The 10,270-nt window shown below is 52.5% G+C and overlaps 1 protein-coding gene across 1 annotated transcript; it reads right to left on the bottom strand.

Moving 5' to 3' along the window:
• Nucleotides 1–799: 799 nt before the first annotated feature.
• Nucleotides 800–9,255, bottom strand: ACER1 (alkaline ceramidase 1; the record flags this gene model as incomplete). Its single annotated transcript, XM_080359527.1, has 6 exons — nucleotides 800–968; nucleotides 1,750–1,887; nucleotides 2,313–2,450; nucleotides 3,996–4,134; nucleotides 4,461–4,575; nucleotides 9,163–9,255. 6 exons carry the CDS (start codon nucleotides 9,253–9,255, stop codon nucleotides 800–802), a joined length of 792 nt encoding a protein of 263 aa, XP_080215653.1.
• Nucleotides 9,256–10,270: the final 1,015 nt, after the last annotated feature.

The raw sequence follows: 10,270 nt of genomic DNA, 5'->3' as shown, positions 1-10,270 counted from the left end.
TTAACGTATTGGCTCCTGACCTCACCCTCTGCCACTAGTCAGCCCTTTTGGAGAGCAGAGGAGTCTCCAAATGGCCACAGAGGACTGTCAGAGCTGGGGAGGAACAAGGGGCACTGGGAGATGAAGAAGGGGTAGAGCACTCCAGGATCTGGGACAGCAGGACCTCTTTTGGGCTGTCACCCAGGAGAAACAGCTGTTTCTCTTTAGAAACAGCTCTTTATGGTCAAAGGGAGCTTTGGCCACCCTGTCTGTGGGAATGACTGGGAGATAACAGGGGATGTGATGCGGTTGGGGGATAAAAAGGGGCTCAGTGCATATCAGTGTCCATAGCTTTAATGCACAGCTCTCCTGAGCAAGACCACATACATCAATAAATAAAATTAATAGTAATAATTAGAACACCCCCAACAAACCCAGCTGTCACCAGTTTGGCTTCTGTGTTCTCCGCTGTGCCCTTTTCAGCAAGGGGTGCTGCCACTTGGCCGATGCACCAGACACAGAAGAAGCACTGTTGCCCCTTCTCGGTGAAGATCTGCTGGGGGATCTTCAGTTCCCTGGACACCAGCCTGGGCAGAGTCTTCCAAGGCACCTGTGGGCTCCCACGCTTCTTCATGCCCGGTGTCCCGAGGCCTCGGCTGCTCCCTACCCATCCGATAGCCACATTGCCCTTGTCCCAGGAGCAGCGCGCAGCTGAGGTCTTCCCCGTGCAGATGTCGTGCACCCCGTGCCCAAGGGATACCCAAGGGATACTCAAGGGATACCCGAGGGATACCCACAGGATACCGGAGGGCACCCGGCTCTAGCACTGCTTGAGGGGTTCCTCCAGGGCGATGTACGGCACCACGACAGGCCATGAGTCACTGGGCCAGTATCCCAGCTTGGGCTTAAATGACGGCATCTCGTTCCTGACGTCAAAGTAGATGACCAGTGGGAAGCAGTACAGGAGGGATATGGCTATCAGCACATGCCTGGCGAGGAAACCAAAAAAATGTATTGGACAAGGGTGATTCCATCTAGTACTCCTGCAGCTGGCATTGCCACCGCAAGGCTTGAGCCGGGGGTGCGGCAATGACAGGCAAAGTCCCAATCCCAAAATACATGAGGGTTGCAGGGAGTGCAGGTCCTGCCCATGGGGAACTCCTAGGAGAGCTCTGTGAGCTGGAGAGTCAGTTCCTTGGATGGAGGAGAAGGGGTGGTGTGGGGGACTTAAACCCAAAGTACCCATTCCACCTTGCCTGGCCTGGCCCAGCAGCGCCGAGTGTCCATCCCAGTTATCCCAGTGGTTTGTGAGGATGAATCTGAGAGCGTGCGGTGTGTGCAGCACTTACAACTGCACTTGACCAGGCACTGAAATGTCTTTCCCAAGCAAATCACTGTCTTTCACTTTGGCTGTTAAAATAACTCAAAGAACATCGCACTTCACGCAGCTTCCTCAGAGCAAAAGCAGCCCTTGGAAAGCACGTCTCTTACCTGGAGGGACTTTTGGAACAATTTCACTTGCAAAACACCATTTGGCTGGTGCAGAGGAGGTCAGGGATAGCAAGCAGTGATTAGGATTAAATCCTTGGGCTGGGGCCAGCGCGAGGAGCAGCATCAATAGCAACAGAGAAAAGGGAGAGATGGCTGGGCAGAGATGCAGCTGCTCCCTGCTCGAGTATCACATCCTTGCTGTTGTCTCTCCTTCACTGTAGTTCTTTATCTCCTGAAATGTTTGGGCTGGGGTACCTGCCTTCATGCTGGAGCCCTTACCAGAAGCTGTGGAGGTAGGGGAAGCCGATGGCCTGCCAGAGCCCGCAGAGCCACCGGTCACTGATCCAGCTGCTGATGGCCAGCACCCACCACAACACCATGACCGCGGCCATGCGGTGAACCCTCTTGTCGTTGCACCTGGAAGACACAGCAAGAGAGAGGAAGTGGAGGATTGCGTTGCAAGGAAAGGGGGTTTTAAAGAGGGCTGTTGCTGTCTGCAAATGCAAATGCAACAGGGCAAAACCCAGGGAGTTTCTTCTGGAGAGTATTCATCAGAGCTGGAGAAGCGTAGCTCTGGAGAAGGGGCTTTTTGACTTTCTGTGGGTGAGGATGATGCCAGGAGATACCAAGGCTCTCCTGCCTTTCTCCCCAGATCCCGGTGGGTTCTTCCAACCCCACACCGGTTCCCAAATCTCCCCCAATTCCTTGCAAAGTTGATAGTCCAACATGTGGCTGATGAAGACTTGGGCTCAATTCACCATTGTGCAGCATCTTGGCCATATGTGATCCTACCAGGAGCATGCAATGGACCCGCAGATAACCCCCCTCAGCTCCCTCCTTACTTTTTGAGCTCCCGCCACATCAGGTACAGCAGGTGGAAGGCGATGCAGTTGAGTGCATAGGCATTGACAGCAGGTTTGACAAAGGACATCAAGGTACTGACCACGGTGGTGATACCGGTCAACCAGAAGAAATGCTTCCTATAGGGAGATGGGAGTGAGTGTCAGTGTCCCCAAGGTGCAAAGTGTGGAAGGATGATGTATGGAAGGGTTCTCAGCCTGGAGAAGGCTCGAGGGAGACCTTATAGCAGCCTTCCAGTGCCTTATGGGGATGCACAGGAGAGCTGGAGAGGGACTTTTTACAAGGACATATAACGATAAGACGAGGGGTAATGGTTTAAACTGAAAGAGGGGAGATTTAGTTTAGATATGAGGAAGAAATTGTTGGCCCTGAGAGTGGCAAGAGCCTGGCCCAGGTTGGCCAGAAAGATGGTGGCTGAACCATCCCTGGAGACATCCCAGGCCAGGCTGGATGGGGCTCTGAGCAACCTGGTCTAGTGGAAGGTGTCCCTGCCCAGGGCATTGGGGTAGAACTTATTGTCTTTAAAGATCCCTTCCAACACAAACTGTTCTATGATGATTCTGTGCTAAGGATGGGAGAAGTCCTGCTCATTGCCTGAGAGAGGAAACCCTGCTCCAGAAACTCCAGTCTGTTTAGAATAATATAATCATAGAATCATTTTGGTTGGAAGAGACCCTGAAGATCATCGAGTCCAACCAAATTTGCACATGGCCAACCTCAGCCTCTGCAGTTAGTCCTGCCAGGAAGGCTGAGGTACCTGTTTAGATCTGTGCTTTGCCAAAATCTGCCCTGTTAGTCCATGCCAGAGCGGGGAACGCAGCTGGGGAGGTAACTCGTGCAGTTTCACGGTGCTGCCAGGGGTGAGCGTTGGGAAGCAGAAGCATCGGGAGCTCTGCAGAGGGAAGGGCTGCAGAGCAGGAGTCTCGGCAGCGGGGGCTTGAGCGGGGTGAACATGGAGATTTGGGCTGAGTGAACAACAATGGGGCTCAGCGGCGCCTTTCACATGCAAATCCCTTCCCAAGCCCCTTCCCTCTCCCCAGCCACCTCTCCCAGTGAACTCCTGGTGACCCCAGCATGGGAAGAGCAGACTGGGAGCAAAGCTTTGCAAGGCCTCTGACTGGGCTGGCTCAGAGGGCAAACCCGCCACGGTGGGATCATCCTTGGAGCAAAGCCTTGCTGAGTTCCATCTCACGCAGTCTCCCCATCCCCTCTGCTGAGCTCCTCCAGCACAGCCACCCTCCTACAAACAACCTTAGAAATGCGGGGTGTTAACTCAGACCAGCTTGTCCTGCAGGAAACCCTTCAGTGAAAGTTCTCTGTGGATGGCAGGAGAAGCTGTAGCAGTTTGTCAGCATGGGTAATTGAATAGCAGTGCTCGGGAACATTTGATTTCGTAATTCATTTTGATGATTTCCATGCAAAGTTCCCTCTGAGCTTTGCAAAGACAAGCAGCTCCAGTCGATAGGAGCCCAGCACAGCTCTTCCCCTTCACCACCGCCTGGTGGAGAGTCTAGTCCCAAAACAAACTGCAATAAATGCTGTGCTGACCTCTTGCAGGGGAGCTGGCTGGGGACTTGGGGAGGGATCTGTGGGTCACATGCACCAACGTCATTGTCCCCACTCCCCTCTCATAGCCTGCAACCCAGTGTCCCTCAGGGTCATACCTGCTCTTGATGCACCTGGGGAAGTAAGTTTTTGGTAACCAAAAGGAATAGGCCACAGCCAGTGTCCAGAGGATGGAGAGCTCGTCTAAGAGTTGTCCCACATAGCTCAGGGTCATGTGGAAGTACACGGAGAAGAGACCTACAAGGAGCAAGGACAACTCGTGTCAGCAAAGCTCTGTCCTTGTGCAAACCCGTGTGGCCTGGGAAGCTTCCTGAAGGGCAGGACATGGACCGTGGTATTCATGGAGGCCTGAGCAAGTCTGTCACCCAGCACTGTGGGGTTTCCTGAGCTGGACACTGTGCATCCACAACCAGCACGGGCTGCAGGCTGCCCACAGACCTGGCTGTTGGATCTCCCACCCCAACCCGCCCCCGGGCACCAAGAACCAGCCTCCAAAGGCATCACAAGTGAGCAGTCGGGTACTCTGGCAACCTGTCTGGTCTTCTCGCAGCCTTGGCACCCACCTACACAGAGGAGGAGGCCAGAGATGACGTACAAGGGCACGGGGCGGTGCTGACGGTACTGCCGGTTCAGGTAGAGCAGGACAGGAGAAAGGGCGAAGAAGCCCACATTGCTAATCTGAAAAACAAAAGGCACGTTCAGCTTATTGCATGATCTCGGGCAAGTCCCGTCCTACCGTGTGCTCTCAGTGTCTCCACGTGTGAAGAGGACACCGGTCTCTAGTGGAAAACATCGTGTGGAGGCAGGTGTTGCTCTTGGCACAGGGCAGAGGCATTTCTCAAGACGCCAGGCTGGAACTGGGCCCCTTTTGGGTGATGGTTTAGCATCAGCTGCCCGGTGTCTTCAAGCAAGCTTCCAAACCCCTTCTGCTCGCAGCTGTCTCCCTCTCCATTCAACCCAGACCTGCCAAAAATCTCCCTGGATGGCTTCTGCCCTTTTTGGCCAGCAGCTGGCTGGACTGGGTGGAAAACCATCGTTACCTGGGAGCGGGTGCGGTGGGAGCAGCAGGACAAGCAGGACGTGGGCGGGTGGGAAGGGGCAGGATGGAGGTGATGTGCTGCAGTGTCAGGTGCGAAGCCACGTGGCCCCGAGCGGGGAGGTATTTCTGGACACTGGTAATTACGTGAAGTCACAAACCTCCTTTAAGCATACCTAGCGATTTAATGCAGCAAAATTATTCTGCCCCGATTTCCAGCTCTGCGGAATTGCTGTATTGACAGACTCCCATGTGTCAAGGGAGGAGCGGGTGGTGCTGGGGCTCAGCCTGTTTTTGCCGCCCGGCTGGTTGCTGGTGCTTTTTGGGGAACAGAAGATGCTGATGGGCAAAATGTGGGAGCTGGGAGGATCAGCAAGTGCCCGAAGCCTGGACCTGTCTGCTGGATCAGGCCCGTTCCACCCTGCAGCTATGCAGGAATGAAGCTTGAAATAGTCCTTAACCCTCTTTAGGTTCTTACCAGGCTTTTTCACCTGATTTTCCAAGCTCAGTAAAGGGGTCTATTGGAGAAGCTCAGCCTCCACCGTGAAAAATCTTTCTTGCTCATGAGAGGTTGTGACTGTGGCACCGTGTTTTACCTGCCAGACAGGGCTCTGGAAGAGCATGGCAGAGCCATCAGTGAAAATGTCATTTGGCAAGTCACCAGGGTGACTTCTATCTCACCTTGACACTCCTTTTCCTTTCATCTTCCAGGTGAAGATGCTGCCCCGGACCCCCAGCCTGGAATCTGACCCCAGAGCTGGGGTCTCACCTCTCATGCACCAGGAAAACTGCAAGATCGACGCTTGGCTTGCGACGGCCCCTGGGATTTAACTTTATGGTAACAGGGCTGCAAATTACAGCGATGTTGTCACATATGTGAAACACACCCTCTCATATTCCAGAGGGAAACATAATTCATGCCTAATGTAAAGTCTCTATGCCCTTTAATACCTGGAGATTAATCTTGCATTTCACTAAGGCTTTCATGGAATGAGTTGATGCTCCGATTAACAGTAATTCTCAGGCCAAGTGTATTGGTTTTCTATAGGTGCTTAGAGCCAAATCCAGGCTTGTTTCCACTCCAGCTCTGAAAAGAGAAGCGCTAGTCCCGCTTGCACACTTGAGGTCAAACTGTTCGGAAACGATCGAGAAACCAAACCCTGTGTTAAAGTAACAACTGTGTTGCGAACATTTCTTTTCCTGTGAAATGGTTAAAGAGGCTTTTGGAAGACAAGCAGGGATAGCACCAAGAGAGAGAACGCTTGCAGAAAAGGCAGCAGCATGCAAGTGCCAGCACGTACGTCGCGGTGAGGAAACACGGGGCTCAGAGGTTGCTGAATCCCTGCTGCAGTGGGCATTGCAACAATGCCATTAATTACATGACAGCACTGTTATCACTTCATTCATTCATCATGAGATGTGCAAGATCAGATAGCAGAGGGGAGGGATGATCAGGGGAATTGTGCCAGAGTCGAAAAGATAAACTGACTCCTTGCAGGGCAACCAAACTCACAGCTTAGGGGAGAAATGCTACAAAACCGTGTCTGTGGGGCGCACGGGGTCGGATCTAAGCCCTGATTTGTGAGTGTTGTCTTATCTCTTCCCTTTAGGACGGGGTCAGCTCCATCTCAAGTGTGGTTAGGAGGGTTTTGTACCCAGTGCTCCCATTAAGAAGTGGGTTGTCACGGAAAGGGCTGCCGGGCATCGCAACAGGCTGCCCAGGGCAGCGGTGGAGTCACCATCCCTGGAGGGGTTTAAAAGGCGTTTAGACGAGGTTCTCAGGGACATGGGGCAGTGCCAGAGTTACGTTACAGTTGAACTCAGTGATCCTGAGGGTCTCTTTCAACCAAAATCATTCTGTGATTCTAGGTCGCAGATATGGATCGGGGCGGGAGATGCTGGTTTACAGAGCTTGCAAGCGCAGCAGCGCAGCAAGAGCAGCCAAGGCGTGTGCTCGTCTTTACTCCAGACAGGCGCTTTCTGCAGTGAAAGGAGATTTGTGCAAGACTCGCTGGAGAGCATTCAGTCACTGAAAAGCTTGTGAAGCAGCTTTAGCTGACAGAGGAGCCCACAGGGCCGAGGATAGGAGCAAACGCCTCCCAGGCTCTGCAGACCTGTAGAGCAAGTTCCGAACAGCCCAACTTGCGCGGCAGAGGACGAGGCTGCGTGTCCCGACACCGCGATGTCGCGCCAGCGCTTTGGGGCAGGAAACGGCTGTTTGTCTGGTGTTCGCAGAGTTCTGCGCGAGGAGCTGCCGGGGGCTCCTGCACGGGATTTCTGGGCAGGCAAGAGCGATGCCGAGACCGACACGCTCTGAAAGTGTTTCCCTGGGCTTATCTAGGTAACTTGCACCTGCAGTTGAGCATTTGTGGTGTCAGAGCTCCTGCTGCTTTGCCAGAGAGGCTGCTGAGGATTCAGGTGTTGCTACCAACATCCTGGATCAGTCATTTCAGGAAAGAAATGAGAGGAGAGAAAAGCTCCTGGCTGATGGCCCTCGTGTAGCACAACGCTGTTCTCCTACGAGCAGCCAGAAGACAATACATTTCTGGGTCACTGAGTCACTATAAATAGTCAGCGCTTAGTTGCTAAACCGCAACCAATCGCTAGCCACTGTGTATTATTAGGTACTTAAAAATGCTGTTTACATTCTTCGCTCATACCCTTGGTGCTTATTCTTAATAAAAAGCATCCAACCCAAGCAGACCTGAGAGAGAGCGTGGCTGGCACAGAGCAAATCTCAGCAGCACGAAACTGCCCTGCTCGAGCCCTAGGCAGCGCTGGCAAGAAGATGTTGAAGAGGATGCTCCATTGGGAAGCCCTGCTGATTTAGTGGTGCAGAAGCCTTGGGTAAGGAGCTGGCTGGATCCCCAGCTAGTCCAAAACTCTGGCAAATCGACACTGAAGTCAATATTGATATAATTATTTCAAGGTGAGTTTATCTCCTAGAATGAATTCTGATTTAAAGCACCACTTTCAGACTTGTGTGGAAATCAGCCCCTCTCCAGTGCTGCCAGTGACGCTCCAAAACACCGGAGCTCCATTTGAAATGCTGATGTGAGTCAGAGTGGTTTGTGCAGCTCCTTGCTGGTTCTGCAGCTCAGAGCTCACCTGCAAACAGGCAACAGCACAACACATCCAGCTGGTGCCAGAGGGAAGCGGGATTTGCTCTGGACTGGCAGATCTTCATTTAATTGTCTCAAAAAAAGAAATGACTATACACAGCCTGAACTTCCCTCCTCTGGGCAATTAGAGCTGTGGGACACAGGTGAGGGGAATTATCGTTATTATAGGCAATTTATTAAATGCAGGAAATGCTTTAAAAAATAGAGGAAGAGGCATTTCCATGAGAACAAGAACTACTACTGTTCAACAGTAATTGCTAAAAGTTGTAAACAAGACCTTTGGAAGGTTGTAAAGCCTCACACCCCTGCCAGCTTGTAATTGCACGGAGGTGGAAGGACGTCCTTGCAACAACTGGTTACCCTGTTTCCCTGAAAATAAGCCCTCGTGATTTTTGAGGATGCTTGAAATATAAGACCTACTACAAAAATAAGCCCTACTTACAGTTCATTTAAAAAGTCAATTTAAATAGTGTTGGGGCAGCTATACATGTAAAAAAAAGTAATCAATTTTTGGAGCGAAAATTGTAGAAGATCCTGTCTTATTTTTGGGGAAGCAGCGTAGGTACTGAGTTCCCCGCGGACAGATATGGGGCTGCGTTCACGAGCCTGGCACGGGATGGATCGCACAGGATCACAGGAGGTGAAACTTTCCTCTGCCTTGAGTTCCGGATTCCCAGCCTGCCCGCCACGGTTCACGCAAGCGCTGCCTCTCGCTTTGCCGCTCCTGTACGTTCAGCTGGAATACATGAGCCCTGTGCGAGACTTACCCCAGTTGGCAGGAGAGCGGCAGGACTGGTAGAACAGGATCGCGCGAATCTGGGCTAAGGATCACTGCCAGGGCTTTTTCGCTGGGAGCTCAGCCCCACATGTGCCACAGGGACCCCTGACCCCAGCTAGTTTTATGAGCCTGCTATAAGCAATAAAATTCTCATGGTGTACCTGAAGCTCAGAAAAAGTTTCCCGCACCGGCGCCCACCAACGCCAGGCAGTTCAAAGGAGCAAGCAGGAGGAGGGAAAACAAGGTTGTTGCGTTGCGTCTCGTCTCCCCAAAGTGGCTCGAGGAGCCATTTCTGCCCCCGCCTGCCCTCGGCATGCGCCCACACTCACGGTGTTGTAGTACTCGGCGATGATCGCCGAGCGCTCGAAGTTGCCTTCGCACCAGTCGACTTCGGCGCTCTGGTAGGAAAATATGTTCGGCATCGTTGGGCCACCTTTGCAAAAGGGAGATGAGTGGGTTAGTTTTGCAAAAGGGAAGGGAAAGGGGAGACGTGCGCTCTGCCTGCCCCTTGCACACACACGTTGCACCTCCAGCACAACATCCTTACCCTGCTACGAGAGTCTCATCCTCTTCCCGGTATATATCATATTGCAGAATATTCCTTTCTGTCTCCCCAAATCACCCTAGGAAATGTTCTTGAACTCAAGCCTGGGAATAGTCACCACAGCCCCATCCTCGGTATTAACGTCTCTGATCAGGGATCGTTGCTGCCATACGGTGCATCCCCATTCCAGCCCCGTCCTTGTCACCCTGTCTTCTCCCTTCTCTTCACTTTATGACTCAGATCTTTCTGCCAAGAAGACTTCCCTGTACTGTGTGTAGGTTGTGAACTACCTTTTGGGAGTGGACGACTCTGCTGGGTTTATTGCTCATTGGCTCGGTTCTCCTTAGTCCTTTCTCAGCATCTTCCTGAGGGCTGGAGCTGGGCTTATGCAAGCTCAGCCTGGAGCCCAGCACAGAGCCTGGCTATTACCTGAGTCCTGGGGCACAGGGCAGAGGCACTGGGAGGTGGTGGTGATTGCACGTTGTGTGTGCTCCCATGCGAGCTCCGTCCTGCTCTCCAGTGAAAGGCACCGAGTGGACTCTCCACTGCCAGGTCCCCCCGTTTACAGGTGGGATTCTAGACAAAAATCTAATCTAATCTCGTTTGAAAGAATAAAACTTCTGATCAGATTTCCTATTTGACATATTTTGTTAGAGGTCCTTGAGACTCTGGAGCTATTTCAGAAGCTGATGAATGGATGTCCACCTTAGGGGTGTTTGGAAGCACTGTTCAAACCCTGGCGGCTGCGTGTTTGGTGCACAAGAGCCACAGAAATTCCCCGGAGCTGAGCAGTTACACCCCTGGATGCTTCTCTAGCTCTGCAGAATGAGCAGGTACTGGGATGACACCGGACACTTCAGCAGCATCTCTGAGCTCCCAAAGCACTGATAGAA

This window comes from Nesoenas mayeri (genome assembly GCF_963082525.1).
Source record: "Nesoenas mayeri genome assembly, chromosome: 25".
NCBI lineage: Eukaryota > Metazoa > Chordata > Aves > Columbiformes > Columbidae > Nesoenas > Nesoenas mayeri.
This window is presented reverse-complemented; position numbering and strand designations above follow the sequence as displayed.